At 39.7% G+C, this 14,599-nt stretch overlaps 1 protein-coding gene across 1 annotated transcript in view; it reads right to left on the bottom strand.

Moving 5' to 3' along the window:
- Position 1: 1 nt before the first annotated feature.
- Positions 2-14,599, bottom strand: part of LOC124595895 (laccase-like) — a 250,668-nt gene continuing 236,070 nt past the window's right edge. The window contains exon 11 of the mRNA XM_047134802.1: positions 2-573. Within this exon, the coding sequence (XP_046990758.1) occupies positions 341-573 (233 nt within the window). The 3' untranslated portion in view covers positions 2-340. The remainder of the gene's footprint in view (positions 574-14,599) is intronic.

Genomic DNA, 14,599 nt, shown 5'->3' with positions numbered 1-14,599 from the left:
ATAATGGTTCAAAGCTTTAATCATTTACTTCTATCATCACTTGCCACAAGAACAATCTATTTTCTGTTCAGCAGATGATCCCTTCAGAGAACTGCAATTTTTTGCCTAGCAACATGACATCATATGATAAAAATGCTTCATTTAGAGAACATATTTTCATCCTAAATTTGTAACATAGTGGAGCATCTTAAATATCTCAGAGTTTAGAGTAATATTTATAGCATTTAAAAAACAGAATTCAAGAATTTTTAAATTTATTGTATACAATAATTTCTGAAATAATAGAGTTGCATCTAATGGTAGTTTTTATGAGAATGAAATAAAGTAACTACAGAAAATATCATGCCATGCCTATGTAATATACTTCTAGGAGAGACAAACAAAGCAACAATGCCAGTAAGCTTCCATAGGATCTTGATCCAGCAGCTTCTTCATGGTAAGTCCACTTCCAGTTTCCACACTGAGGAAAATCTGATGGAATTGATACCATCTCATCATGCCCACCAACTTTCAGTACTACACCCATACCAAGTTCTGCATGATTTGATATATGACAGTGAAAGAACCAGTATCCTGAAAACAGAAATAAGGAAAAATAAAGTTTCTGTGCTACAACATTTGAATATCCAAAAATCACGCCAGTTCGGAAGTTCATCCCTCTTTCTGCAGAATAGTGTACTAAATATTAATCGCAGAGTATTTCCTCTCGCTTACAGCATGCATTTACTTGCTGTGCTTCACTGTAAATACTCTGTATGACACAACACTTTGTGACTAATATTATATTCTGAAGGTGGCTTACAACATAACAATCATCAGAGTAACATACAAAGAAGCAGCTGTACAATCAAAAGAGCAACGGGTATGACCATCACTGTAACTGGAACTTTGTTTTGGGTCATCAGTCTTCTGGATGCTTTGATACGGCCTGCCACGAATTCCTCTCCTGTGCCAACCTCTTCATCTCAGAGTAACACTCGCAACCTACATCCTCAATCATTTGCTGAATGTATTCCAATCTCTGTCTTCCTCTACAGTTTTTGCACCCTTCAGCTGCCTCTAGCATGATGGAAATCATTCCCTGATGTCTTAACAGATCATCCTGTCCCTTCTCCTTGTCAGTGTTTTCCAAACATTCCTTTTCTCTCTGATTCTGCGCAAAATTTCCTCATTCCTTACCTTATCAGTCCACTTAATTTTCAACATTCGTCTGTAGCATCACATCTCAAATGCTTCAATCCTCTTCGGTGCCGGTTTTCCCACAGTCCATGTTTCACTACCATACAATGCTGTGCTCTAGACGTGCATTCCTAGAAAATCCTTCCTCGAGCTAAGGCCTATGTTTGATATTAGTAGACTTCTCTTGGCCAGGAATGCCCTTTTTGCCATTGCTAGTGTGCTTTTAATGTCCTCCTTGCTCTGTGCATCATTTGTTATTTTACTGCTGAAGTAGCGGAATTTCGTAACTTCATCTACTTTATTACCATCAATCTTTGTGTTATGTTTCTCGCTGTTCTCATTTCTGGTACTTCTCGTTACTTTTGTCTTTATTTGATTTACTCTCAACCCATATCCTGTACTCATTAGATTGATCAGTTGATTCAGCAGATCATGTAATTCTTCTTCAATTTCACTAAGGATAGCAATGTCATCAGCAAATCGTATCATTGGTATCCTTTCACCTTAAATTTTAATTCCACTACCGAACCTTTTTTTTATTTTGTCGATCATTGCTTCTTTGATGTACATATTGAACAGTAGAGGTGAAAGACTACATCCCTGTCTTACATCCTTTTTAATCCAAGCACTTCGTTATCGATCGCCCACTCTTATTATTCCCTCTTGGCTCTTGTACATATTTTTATTACCCATCTCTCCTTATAGCTTACCCCTATTTTTCTCAGAATTTTGAACATCTTGCACCATTTTAGATTGTCAAATGCTTTTTCCAGGATGACTAATCCTATGAACATGTCTGGATTTTTCTTTAGTCTTGCTTCCATTATCAACTGCAATGTCAGAATTGCCTCTCTGCTGCCTTTACCTGTTCTAAAGCCACCATCTAGCACATCCTCAGTTTTCTTTTCCATTCTTCTGTATATTATTCTTGTCAGCAACTTGGATGCTTGAGCTGTTAAGCTAATAGTGCGATAATTCTGCACTTGCCACCTCTTGCAGTCTTCAGAATTGTGTGGACGATATTTTTCCAAAAGTCGGATGGTATGTTGCCAGACATACATTCTACACACCAATGCAAATAGTCGTTTTGTTGACACCCCCCCCCCCCCCCCCAATAATTTTAGAAATTATGATGGAATGTTATCTATCCCTTTTGCCTTATTTGATGTTAAGTCCTCCAAAACTCTTTTGAATTCTAATACTGCATCCCTTATCTCTTCTAAATCGATTTCTATTTCTTCTTCCATCACATCAGACAAATCTTCCCCCTTATAGACACTTTCAATGTATTCTTTCCATCTATCTGCTCTCTCCACTGCATTTAGCAGTGGAATTCCTGTTGCACTCTTAATGTTACCAACCTTTGTTTTAATGTCACCAAAGGCTGTTTTTACATTGCTGTATGCTCAGTCTGTCGTTCTGATCATCATTTCTTATTTGATTTCTTCACATTTTTCATGCAGCCATTTCATCATAGGTTCCCTGCACTCCCTATTTATTCATTCCTCAGCGACTTGTATTTCTGTATTCCCGAGTTTGCCAGAACATTTTTGTACTTCCTCCTTCCATTGATCAACTGAAATATTTCTTCTGTTACCCATGGTTTCTTCACAGTTATCTTCTTTGTACCTATGTTTTTCTTTCCAACTTCTGTGATGGCCCTTATTAGAGATCATTCCTCTTCAACTGTACTGCCTACTGAGCTATTCCTTACTGCTGTACCTAAAGCATTAGAGAACTTCAAGCATATCTTGTCATTCCTTAGTACTTTCATATCCCACTTCTTTGCATATTGACTCTTCCTGACTTCAGACTACTCTTCTTCACTACTATATTGTGATCTGAGTACGCCTTAAAATCCAGTATCTGATTTCGAAATTTCGTCTGACCATGATGTAATCTAACTGAAATTTTTCTGTGTCACGTGGCCTTTCCCAAGTATACTTCCTCCTCTTGTGATTCTTGAAGAGAGTATTCACTATTACTAATTGAAATTTGTTACAGAACTCAATTAGCCTTTCTCCTCTCTCATTCCTTGTCCCAAGCCCATATTCTCCTGTAACATTTTCTTCTAGTCCTTCCCCTACAACTGCATTCCAGTCCCCCATGATTATTACATTTTCATCTCCCTTTACATACTGTATTAAAATTTCAACATTCTCCTCATATACTTTCTCTATCTCTTCATCTTCAGCTTGCAACGTCGACATGTATACCTGAAATATCATTGTCGGCATTGGTTTGCTGTCGATTCTGATAAGAACAACCCTGATGCCCTTATGATGTCATAAACCTACTCTCAGAGCAACACTAGTAATCCTAAAAGAAATATTTATTTATTTCATGTTCCGTAGATATGGTATTGTGAGCACGTCACATGAGATGTGGATCGAGTCAAACATACAAAACAACAAACATACAAAAAGTTACAAAACAGTCTTCATTAAATTTATAAAAAATGTTCTACATAACTGCATATAGTTAACGCAAAGTTTAGAGGAAAAACAGATATTGTACATATAACAGCATATTTCTTTGAGTGTAAATACAAAATTTCATGTTTTAATTTGGAGAAAAACTGCAAGCACATTTCTTTGTTAACAAGATGGAGAATTCTATCTCAATGCTATTTCCCTTTTTGCATCATAAAACTCTTCTAATGTATAAACAGACATATTTAACAAATATTCCTTTAGTTTTGCTTTTAAAAAGAGATTCATTTTCTCTTAAACAGGTCAGGGAGAACAACTGTCAGGTTCTTAAGTTCACAATGAGGACTTTCTTTCCCTCTTGTATTATATTTGTGATAGTTCCTATTTGATGGAAATTGTGCAGGGTTCTTAATTACAAAACACATCAGCGAATACATGTACTGGGATACAGTGGTCATTATTTGCAGCTTTTTCAAAAGGTTACAGCATGATGTCCTAGAGGGTACTCTGCACATAATTCTAATAGCCCTTTTATGGGCCACAAAAATTTTCTTTGCCAAAGCTAAATTTCCCCAGAAGATAATTCCGTAACACACAATGGAGTGAAAATACTCATAGTACGTGGACTTAATAGTCGTTAAATCTCCAATGGAAGACATCATTCTGATAGCATACATAGCCGAGCTCAATTTTTTTAGGGTCTGTTGTATATGGAAGGACCATTTCATTTTGCTATCAATATGTACTCCAAGAAATTTAAACACATCCATTCTTTCTATTGGTTGATTTCCACATGTTACATTTATTTCTCTCACTTTTTTTGTTTTTGTATGGAACTGGATAAAATTTGTCCTACTTGAGTTTAGAGAGAGACCATTAACACTGAACCAGTTAATCACTTCAGAGAGTATGTTTTTAACTCATCATCATCATCATCATCATCATTTAAGACTGATTATGCCTTTCAGCGTTCAGTCTGGAGCATAGCCCCCCTTATACAGTTCCTCCATGATCCCCTATTCAGTGCTAACATTGGTGCCTCTTCTGATGTTAAACCTATTACTTCAAAATCATTCTTAACCGAATCCAGGTACCTTCTCCTCGGTCTGCCCCAACTCATCCTACCCTCTACTGCTGAATCCATGAGTCTCTTGGGTAACCTTGCTTCTCCCATGCGTGTAACATGACCCCACCATCTAAGCCTGTTCGCCCTGACTGCTACATCTATAGAGTTCATTCCCAGTTTTTCTTTGATTTCCTCATTGTGGACACCCTCCTGCCATTGTTCCCATCTACTAGTACCTGCAATCATCCTAGTTACTTTCATATCCGTAACCTCAACTTTGTTGATAAGGTAACCTGAATCCACCCAGCTTTCGCTCCCGTACAACAAAGTTGGTCGAAAGATTGAACGGTGCACAGATAGCTTAGTCTTGGTACTAACTTCCTTCTTGTAGAAGAGAGTAGATCGTAGCTGAGCGCTCGCTGCATTAGCTTTGCTACACCTCGCTTCCAGTTCTTTCACTATGTTGCCATCCTGTGAGAATATGCATCCTAAGTACACTCCTGGAAATGGAAAAAAGAACACATTGACACTGGTGTGTCAGACCCACCATACTTGCTCCGGACACTGCGAGAGGGCTGTACAAGCAATGATCACACGCACGGCACAGCGGACACACCAGGAACCGCGGTGTTGGCCGTCGAATGGCGCTAGCTGCGCAGCATTTGTGCACCGCCGCCGTCAGTGTCAGCCAGTTTGCCGTGGCATACGGAGCTCCATCGCAGTCTTTAACACTGGTAGCATGCCGCGACAGCGTGGACGTGAACCGTATGTGCAGTTGACGGACTTTGAGCGAGGGCGTATAGTGGGCATGCGGGAGGCCGGGTGGACGTACCGCCGAATTGCTCTACACGTGGGGCGTGAGGTCTCCACAGTACATCGATGTTGTCGCCAGTGGTCGGCGGAAGGTGCACGTGCCCGTCGACTTGGGACCGGACCGCAGCGACGCACGGATGCACGCCAAGACCGTAGGATCCTACGCAGTGCCGTAGGGGACCGCACCGCCACTTCCCAGCAAATTAGGGACACTGTTGCTCCTGGGGTATCGGCGAGGACCATTCGCAACCGTTTCCATGAAGCTGGGCTACGGTCCCGCACACCGTTAGGCCGTCTTCCGCTCACGCCCCAACATCGTGCAGCCCGCCTCCAGTGGTGTCGCGACAGGCGTGAATGGAGGGACGAATGGAGACGTGTCGTCTTCAGCGATGAGAGTCGCTTCTGCCTTGGTGCCAATGATGGTCGTATGCGTGTTTGGCGCCGTGCAGGTGAGCGCCACAATCAGGACTGCATACGACCGAGGCACACAGGGCCAACACCCGGCATCATGGTGTGGGGAGCGATCTCCTACACTGGCCGTACACCACTGGTGATCGTCGAGGGGACACTGAATAGTGCACGGTACATCCAAACCGTCATCGAACCCATCGTTCTACCATTCCTAGACCGGCAAGGGAACTTGCTGTTCCAACAGGACAATGCACGTCCGCATGTATCCCGTGCCACCCAACGTGCTCTAGAAGGTGTAAGTCAACTACCCTGGCCAGCAAGATCTCCGGATCTGTCCCCCATTGAGCATGTTTGGGACTGGATGAAGCGTCGTCTCACGCGGTCTGCACGTCCAGCACGAACGCTGGTCCAACTGAGGCGCCAGGTGGAAATGGCATGGCAAGCTGTTCCACAGGACTACATCCAGCATCTCTACGATCGTCTCCATGGGAGAATAGCAGCCTGCATTGCTGCGAAAGGTGGATATACACTGTACTAGTGCCGACATTGTGCATGCTCTGTTGCCTGTGTCTATGTGCCTGTGGTTCTGTCAGTGTGATCATGTGATGTATCTGACCCCAGGAATGTGTCAATAAAGTTTCCCCTTCCTGGGACAATGAATTCACAGTGTTCTTATTTCAATTTCCAGGAGTGTACTTGAAACCATCCACCTGTTCTAACTTTGTTCCTCCTATTTGGCACTCAATCCGTTTATATTTCTTTCCCACTGACATTACTTTCGTTTTGGAGATGCTAATCTTCATACCATAGTCCTTACATTTCTGATCTAGCTCTGAAATATTACTTTGCAAACTTTCAATCGAATCTGCCATCACAACTAAGTCATCCGCATATGCAAAACTGCTTATTTTGTGTTCACATATCTTAATCTCACCCAGCCAGTCTATTGTTTTCAACATATGATCCATAAATAATACGAACAACAGTGGAGACATGTTGCAGCCTTGTCTTACCCCTGAAACTACTCTGAACCATGATCTCAATTTACCGTCAACTCTAACTGCTGCCTGACTATCCATGTAAAGACCTTTAATTGCTTACAAAAGTTTGCCTCCTATTCCATAATCCTGTAGAACAGACAATAACTTCCTCCCAGGAACCCGGTCATATGCCTTTTCTAGATCTATAAAGCATAGATACAATTCCCTGTTCCACTCATAACATTTCTCCATTATTTGCCATAAGCTAAAGATCTGGTCCTGACAACCTCTAAGAGGCCTAAACCCACACTGATTTTCATCCAACTGGTCCTCAACTAATACTCGCACTTTCCTTTCAACAATACCTGAGAAGATTTTACCCACAACGCTGATTAAAGAGATACCTCTATAGTTGTTACAATCTTTTCTGTTTCCATGTTTAAAGATTGGTGTGATTACTGCTTTTGTCCAATCTGATGGAACCTGTCCCGACTCCCAGGCCATTTCAATTATCCTGTGTAGCCATTTAAGACCTGACATTCCACTGTATTTGATGAGTTCCGACTTAATTTCATCCACCCCAGCCGCTTTATTGCACTGCAATCTATTGACCATTTTTTCCACTTCCTCAAATGTGATCCTATTTCCATCATCATTCCTACCCCTTCTACCTCGAAATCTGAAACATTACTGATCGCATTTTCACCTACATTGAGCAACTCTTCAAAATATTCCCTCCATCTGCCCAAGGCATCCACAGGATTCACCAGCAGTTTTCCTGACCTGTCCAAAATACTTGTCATTTCCTTCTTACCTCCCTTTCGAAGACTGCTAATTACACTCCAGAATGGTTTTCCAGCAGCTTGACCCATAGTCTCCAACCTGTTTCCAAAGTCTTCCCACGATTTCTTCTTGGATGCTGCAATTATCTGTTTGGCTTTGTTTCTTTCTTCAACGTAACTTTCTCTGTCTACCTGGGTTCTGGTTTGTAGCCATTTTTGATACGCCTTCTTTTTCCTCTTACAGGCTGCCTTGACTGTATCATTCCACCAAGCTGTTTGCTTCATCCTACTTTTACACACTACTGTTCCAAGACATTCTTTAGCCACTTCTAGTACTGTGTCCCTGTACCTTGTCCATTCCTTTTCCAATGACTGTAATTGACTACACTCAACTACCTGGTACCTTTCTGAGATCGCTGTTATGTACTTGTGCCTGATTTCCTTATCCTGAAGTTTCTCCACTCTTATCCTCCTGACTTTAACTGACTCCTCGAAATTAAAATCTGATTTTCCACTCATGAAGATGGTGGTATCGTCAGCAAAAAGAGTAAATTTGCAAGGCAGGCTTGCACACAATGGTAAATCATTTATAAACATCAGAAACAACAGTGGCCCCAGAATTGAGCCTTGAGGCACACCACAACTAATAGAAGTCCATTCAAACTGAGCGGAGGTATCCGTTGACTCATCTGAGCTGTTTAAAATTACTTTCTGTTTTCTTTCCTGAAGATAAGATTGCAGCCAGTTACCTGAGACACCCCTTATTTCCACAGTTTGGCTTTCTGCCTGAGAATGTGGTGATCTACACAATCAAATGCCTTTGATAAGTCACAGAAAACACCAATTCCTATCATTTTTTTCATTTAGACATTCAAGTACTTCATTTGTAAGTGCATACACTGCATCCTCAGTTGAACAGCCCCTCTGAAAGCCAAACTGGCTCTTGTTGATAAGTCTGTTCATTATGAGGTGTTCAGTAATTTTATTGTGCATTAATTTTTCTAGAATATTAGAGAAGGCTGTTAACAGTGAAATAGGGTGGTAGTTAGTGAGCTCAGCTCTATCACCCTTCTTGTGTAGGGGCTTCACAATGGCACACTTGAGTCTTTCAGGAAAAATGCCTTGTTGAAATGATGCATCAAAAATATGGCACAGAATATCACTAATCCATATACATGAAAATTCCAATAAACTATTGGATAACTATTGGATATATTATCTACTCCTGCTGAGTTCTTACACTTTAAAGACCAGATGACTGTTTGAATTTCCTCTACAGTGATAGGATTAATGTACATTTCTGGTATTATGTTGGAGTATGCATCCTGACATAAAGTCATAGCTTCCTCAACAGACGGCCTACAGCCAATTTGTTGGGTTACTAACAGGAAATGTTTGGTAAAAATTTCAGCCACACTTTTTTGATTTTCTATTAAGTTACCCCCATGCTTGATTTTTAGGTCATCTGTGTCACTTGTTTTTGTCTTTGTCTCACTTTTTATAATGTTTCAAATTGTTTTCATTTTATTATTAGATTTATCGACAATCTATAATGATCCATTTTTGTATATCATTAGTTGTTCTGATTTTAGCATAAATTTCTCTCTTAGTCCTGCATGACTGTTTAATACCTTCTGTGATATAAGGCTTACTTACGGAATTTGGATTAATATTTTTGACTCATTTCTTTGGAAAAGATTCTTCGAAAAGGGCAGAAAAATCATTTATAAAATAGTTAAATTTGTCATTAGCATTATCCCTGTTGTAAATAAAGGACCAGTTAGCTGCAACTTACAGTTGAAGGATTCTTTTGCCTCTTTGTTCATTATTCTTACACATTTCCACTGCGGAGATAGTTTAACAATATTGTTAACGCTGTAAAGAGTGATTAATTGACCATCATGGTCTGTGAGACCATTTATAACCTGGTTTACATTAATGTTCTGGTATCTAGTTACATTTAAAAATACATTGTCTATCATAGTTTGGGAATCTGGTGTGATTCTAGTGGGAAAATTGATTACTGAATTCAGATTATAAGTGGACATCACATTCTGGAAGTTACTTCTATTGTTATTATCAGTCAGACAGTCTACATTAAAATCACCTAAGGCTACAATATCCTTTGTTTTTGAAAATAAAGCTGACAATATCTGCTCCATGAGACTAAAAAACATTTTTATATTTCCTGATGGTGCCCTGTAAACAGCCAGGACTATTAATGAGTTCAGATTAGTTTTTATTTCAGTAGCACATGCTTCAAAATGTTGGTCCATACAGTATTTTGTAACGTCAATTACTTTGTAATCAAAATTTTCCTTAACATATATTGCCACTCCCCCCATTTCTTTATTTACTCTACAGTATTGGGTTGCTAAGTTGTAACTTGATAAAAAGGGCATGATGCAGTTGCTAGTAGCATGGTGCTCAGTGAAGCACAATATCTGGGCATTATTTATACAGTCTTTCTCATTAATGTTGATAAGCAATTGGTCTATTTTGTTAGGGAGGCTTCTCACATTTTGATGAAAAATTGATAACCCTATCTTCTTTATTTTGTCAGTGCTGTTATTTCTTGACTGAGAATCCAGAGGAGTCTGCCTAAAGTCATGTGGTAGTAAACATTTGACACTGTTTAGGGTATTGACTTTTTCTTCTTCAAGCCTGCACATAAAAAATCATTGACACCATTCTATCTGTTGTAGTTGTCTTCTCATTTGTGGTTGCTGGTGATACTATTGGCTGCCCGGATGATTCTGTCATTGCTGGGACTGATGCTCCTGTTAATGTAGCTTTTGTTGACTTCATCTTTTCAGGTAGACCTACTGCTTCTGTCACTGTTCTCTCTGTTGGCATGTTAGCAGGAGTTGTATTTACAGTACCATTGCTTTTGAAGTGGTAATCAACTGATACTGATAACTGCTCGTCTGTTTTTGGATACATCATTGGGATGGCTGTATTGTGAAGACTGTTATCTTGCAACTTCTGTTCAGATGCATTCCATGTTTTCTGTAGTTGCACCTTTGAAGAAAGTCCACACTAAGAAAATGTGCATTTGGGTACATTTTGCAGATCTTGTGGAACTGCCTGTTTGCCCTTTTAATTTCGAAATTTACGCAGGAAGTAGGCATCAGATCGTGTCTGTGAGGTATTCCAGTTACAATCACGATGTTCTCTCTTGCAGAATGTAAAACTTGCTTCAGGTTACCGATAGCAGATGCTACTTCATTTCTATAGACATCATTGGCTCCCCCAATCAACACAATACTTTTGTTTTTGTTTTCTAAATATTCCTGGTCGATACTTTTGATAACTTCCTTCATGGGTGCCCCAGGTTTAACAAAGCCACATGCTTTCACATTGAGTTCAAACGAAATATTTCTGAGAGATTTCGTTCATGACTGTCAGAGTAAATAACTATTTCTTCACTTTTACCAAACATCTGCGACTTCTTACACTTTTCTTGTGCTAAATTGTTCACTTCAGATTTTTCTACAGCTGCGGTGTTTGCATCTGAATGTAAGTTCTCACAGTCAGTACAACTTAAGTAGTCTGGAGATGAGTCTCATCATTGTATAAGCGTTTCTCATATTGGCTGTTTTTCTTCTCTAGTTCCTCACATCTGGTATGTAAAGCGCGCATTTCACTTAAAAGCACTGCAATTACGTCGTCTTTCCTGTCTCTTTTGTGTATACTGAGAGCAAGATTTGCATTGATACATTGCGAACAAAGCCACGTCTTTAAATTGGGATTGATGTTTACACAGTTAAAATGGTACACAGTTCTGCAATTCACGCACATTATACTTTTTACAGCACGCTTCTGACAATGGCATACCCTCGAGATCGGCGGAACTTCATGAATTGACAAGCTAGTCGCACGCGCAATTTTTCTATCACATTTTTCTGCTCTAAAAGTGCTTCTTTCTACTACTTTTGCGACAATATAGCACGCCACACATAGCTGATCACAATACAAACCGAAATTATTGCAAGACGAACACTTTTCTTCGTTTACCGAGCATTTATTTTTGGAACTCACAAATTCACTTTCCACCACCGCCGCCATCTTGCCAAGATATCTGTGGCAGGTATGTCCTTTTCAAGTAAGACATTCTGACCTTCTCCCTCTTTAAGTGAGAGTGACTTCAGAGAAACATTTTATCTTGTAGCTCTCTTGCATGTTGTTTTAAGTGGCAATTAAGCTGTCACACTACTACTCTACAATGACTTTTTCCCTTGAAAATAAATTATAACTGTCAGCAGTAATAAACAAAGGATAATCAAAAATTGCAAAGAGCAAACATAACATAAAAATGGTCTCTGTACCATAGCTTACACAAATCTTTTCTAGTGGCAATTTCAACACAGCCCTCCTGCTCTCAAGTGGAGTCCCCAGAATGTGTAGGTATTTGAAATGCTCTCATTGCCCTGCCCTGGCGGGATTTGCTGGAGTCCCCGGTGTCTTGTCTGGAGTGGCATTAGCTGTGTTTCCCCTGCTTGCTAATCTTCTGCGCCCTGTACTGATGCTCCCTGTACTGATGAAGCAGGTGCCGGTTCTGTCTGATCCTGTGTCTATCCCATCGTCTGATGTGAGGATATAAGCCAGTTTCCCTCATTTGAATGACACTGCCTCTACTTACCATCACATTTCATGCACAATGTAGGCTCATCTCATTGTGACACTTTGTGTGGCCCAGTGCGTGTTGATTGCAAAGGGGGCGTACACACCTGCCCACAGAATTACATGTGAGCATGTTTGCAATTCTTTGTGGATGAAAATATCATTATCTCCATGCCATGATGCTGGAAGGGTTGTAACTTTGCAATTCGGCTCTACACTTGTCGAAGCAAATATGGTAAATTTGTAGCTTCCAGTCCAGGCCATGAAAAAAAAAACTACTCTGTTGGTAAATGTAAAGCCTCTCCCTACAACATCTCCACATGCAGTTCATAGGCTCCACAAAATCATAGGCAGTGTGGAGGTCCATCTGTTTTTATGGTACATGAGTGCAGCCTTTAAAGTTCTGCACAACCACTCCACAATCCCATTACTCAAATGCATGGTAACTGGTGGTTCAATGATACCAAAATCCGCACAGATTGTATAACTCATGGAACAGGCTGAGTCAAATTGCAGTCCTTGATCCATGGTGACATGTGACAGGTACCCGAACCACGGTATTTGTGCAGATGAAAAGCCTTTGTCTACCATTTCTGCTGTTATGTCTGCAACTGGTGCTGCTTCATCTCACTGAGCATACCTTTCAATGTCAGTCAGTAAGCAGTGATATCTTTCAGAGAGGGGCAGTGGTCATGTGATATCTAGATGTATGTGTGAGAATCGGTCTGGTGTGTTCGGAAACTGTCTGACCTACTTCTGCACATGGGTGCCCGTGTCCCATTGCTGGCACAATATGTTCTCCCTTGCCCATTTGTGGCAATCCTTTTTTAATGCTGGGCCAAATGAATTTATCAATTTTATGCTCATATACATGGGGCAGGGTGGGTCAATTTATGCACACTATCAGACAACATCTTGTGGAGGCCGTCAGGTGTAAAAGGGGTTGGTCTGGCTTGACACACATCACAGCAAATCAGAACTTTTGCCCCTGCTGACCATATGTGCTAAATTTGCAGTCCTGTAGAGCTGTTTTGCAAATAGTCCTGCAATCGGCTGTGGGTAGCGTGTGCTTTGGTGAGTTGCTCATAATCCACAGTATGTTTGATGGCTCCAATGCCAAAAAAATAAATAAGTAAATATTGGCTGCTATGATCACAGCTCCTCTAATGTACCTCAAACCTGTTGTGAATTGTCTGATGAGCTCCAGCTGTTGGGGCTGAATTGAGGAGCAGCTGTCTTTGTATGTACTAAAAGCAAAAGTTATTGGTTTATGATCTGTATGTATATAGAGTATGGTTTTGCTTTCACATACAAATATGTTAATATTATTGCAGCTGCAGATACACTAAAATTAAACTTCTGTAGCTATTAAATTGTAAACTATTAATGTAGCTAATTAAAACAACACTTAAATAATAATGACCTCTTTTTAAAGTCAACATCATAAGGTGCTATGTTTTGTATAACCACTTATGTCATTCTGGTCTTTGGTTATTATTTTAAGTCTTTCTGCACATTTACATATTACTTTTTACCTACTTTTGTTTTTGTCTACTACATTATTTCCTTGGATGGAATTTTTTTTTTTGCTTCTAAAAATTTTTCCCAAATAAGCGCTTTTCTTCTAAATTTTTTTATCATTGAATGTTAAGTTCTGACACAATGTTTCTGTTTTTATCCTCTTGTTTTCCTTTTGATATAATTTTTATTGTGTCTCTTTTTTCATATGGTATCTATTCTAATAATTGGTATCCTTCCACTTTTTGTCCTTTTTTTCTTTGCATCCAGAAGATAAATTTCACTCTAAAGACTCGTGAGAAAGTTTTCTGACTTTCTTATTAATTAATATTCATTCATCTGTAGTCAGTGTTAAGCTCCATTTTAGTGCCTCTTTCATTGGATGAGTAATGGCAATGCAAGAACTGCGACAGCAAATATTTGATTTAATGTTTGCAGCACTTAAATAAATATTCAGTAACCTGTCTCAGTATTAAATCCTATGGTCTCAGAAGCCTATCTGCCCTTTATTTGCTCTTTACTATGACATGTAGGTTTATAGGTGACACACCTCTTCCTTTGATAGATGTCCATTATAACACATTTCGTTATCCTTCCAAAAATTTATGCTTGTCGGTACTAATAGTTCGGTCTTGGTTATTAGAAACCCAAGATTTCATCAAATTCCACATGATTTGATGCTTATTTATGGCTGCCCTGTCAACAAGAATATTGTTTTCACTTTGACAACTTATGTTGCATTCCACAAGACATCTCTGTGTAACTTGTACAAACAGGAATGTTTAATAACTGGAA

The sequence above is a fragment of the Schistocerca americana genome, chromosome 2 (genome assembly GCF_021461395.2).
Source record: "Schistocerca americana isolate TAMUIC-IGC-003095 chromosome 2, iqSchAmer2.1, whole genome shotgun sequence".
In the NCBI taxonomy this organism is placed as follows: Eukaryota; Metazoa; Arthropoda; class Insecta; order Orthoptera; family Acrididae; genus Schistocerca; species Schistocerca americana.
This window is presented reverse-complemented; position numbering and strand designations above follow the sequence as displayed.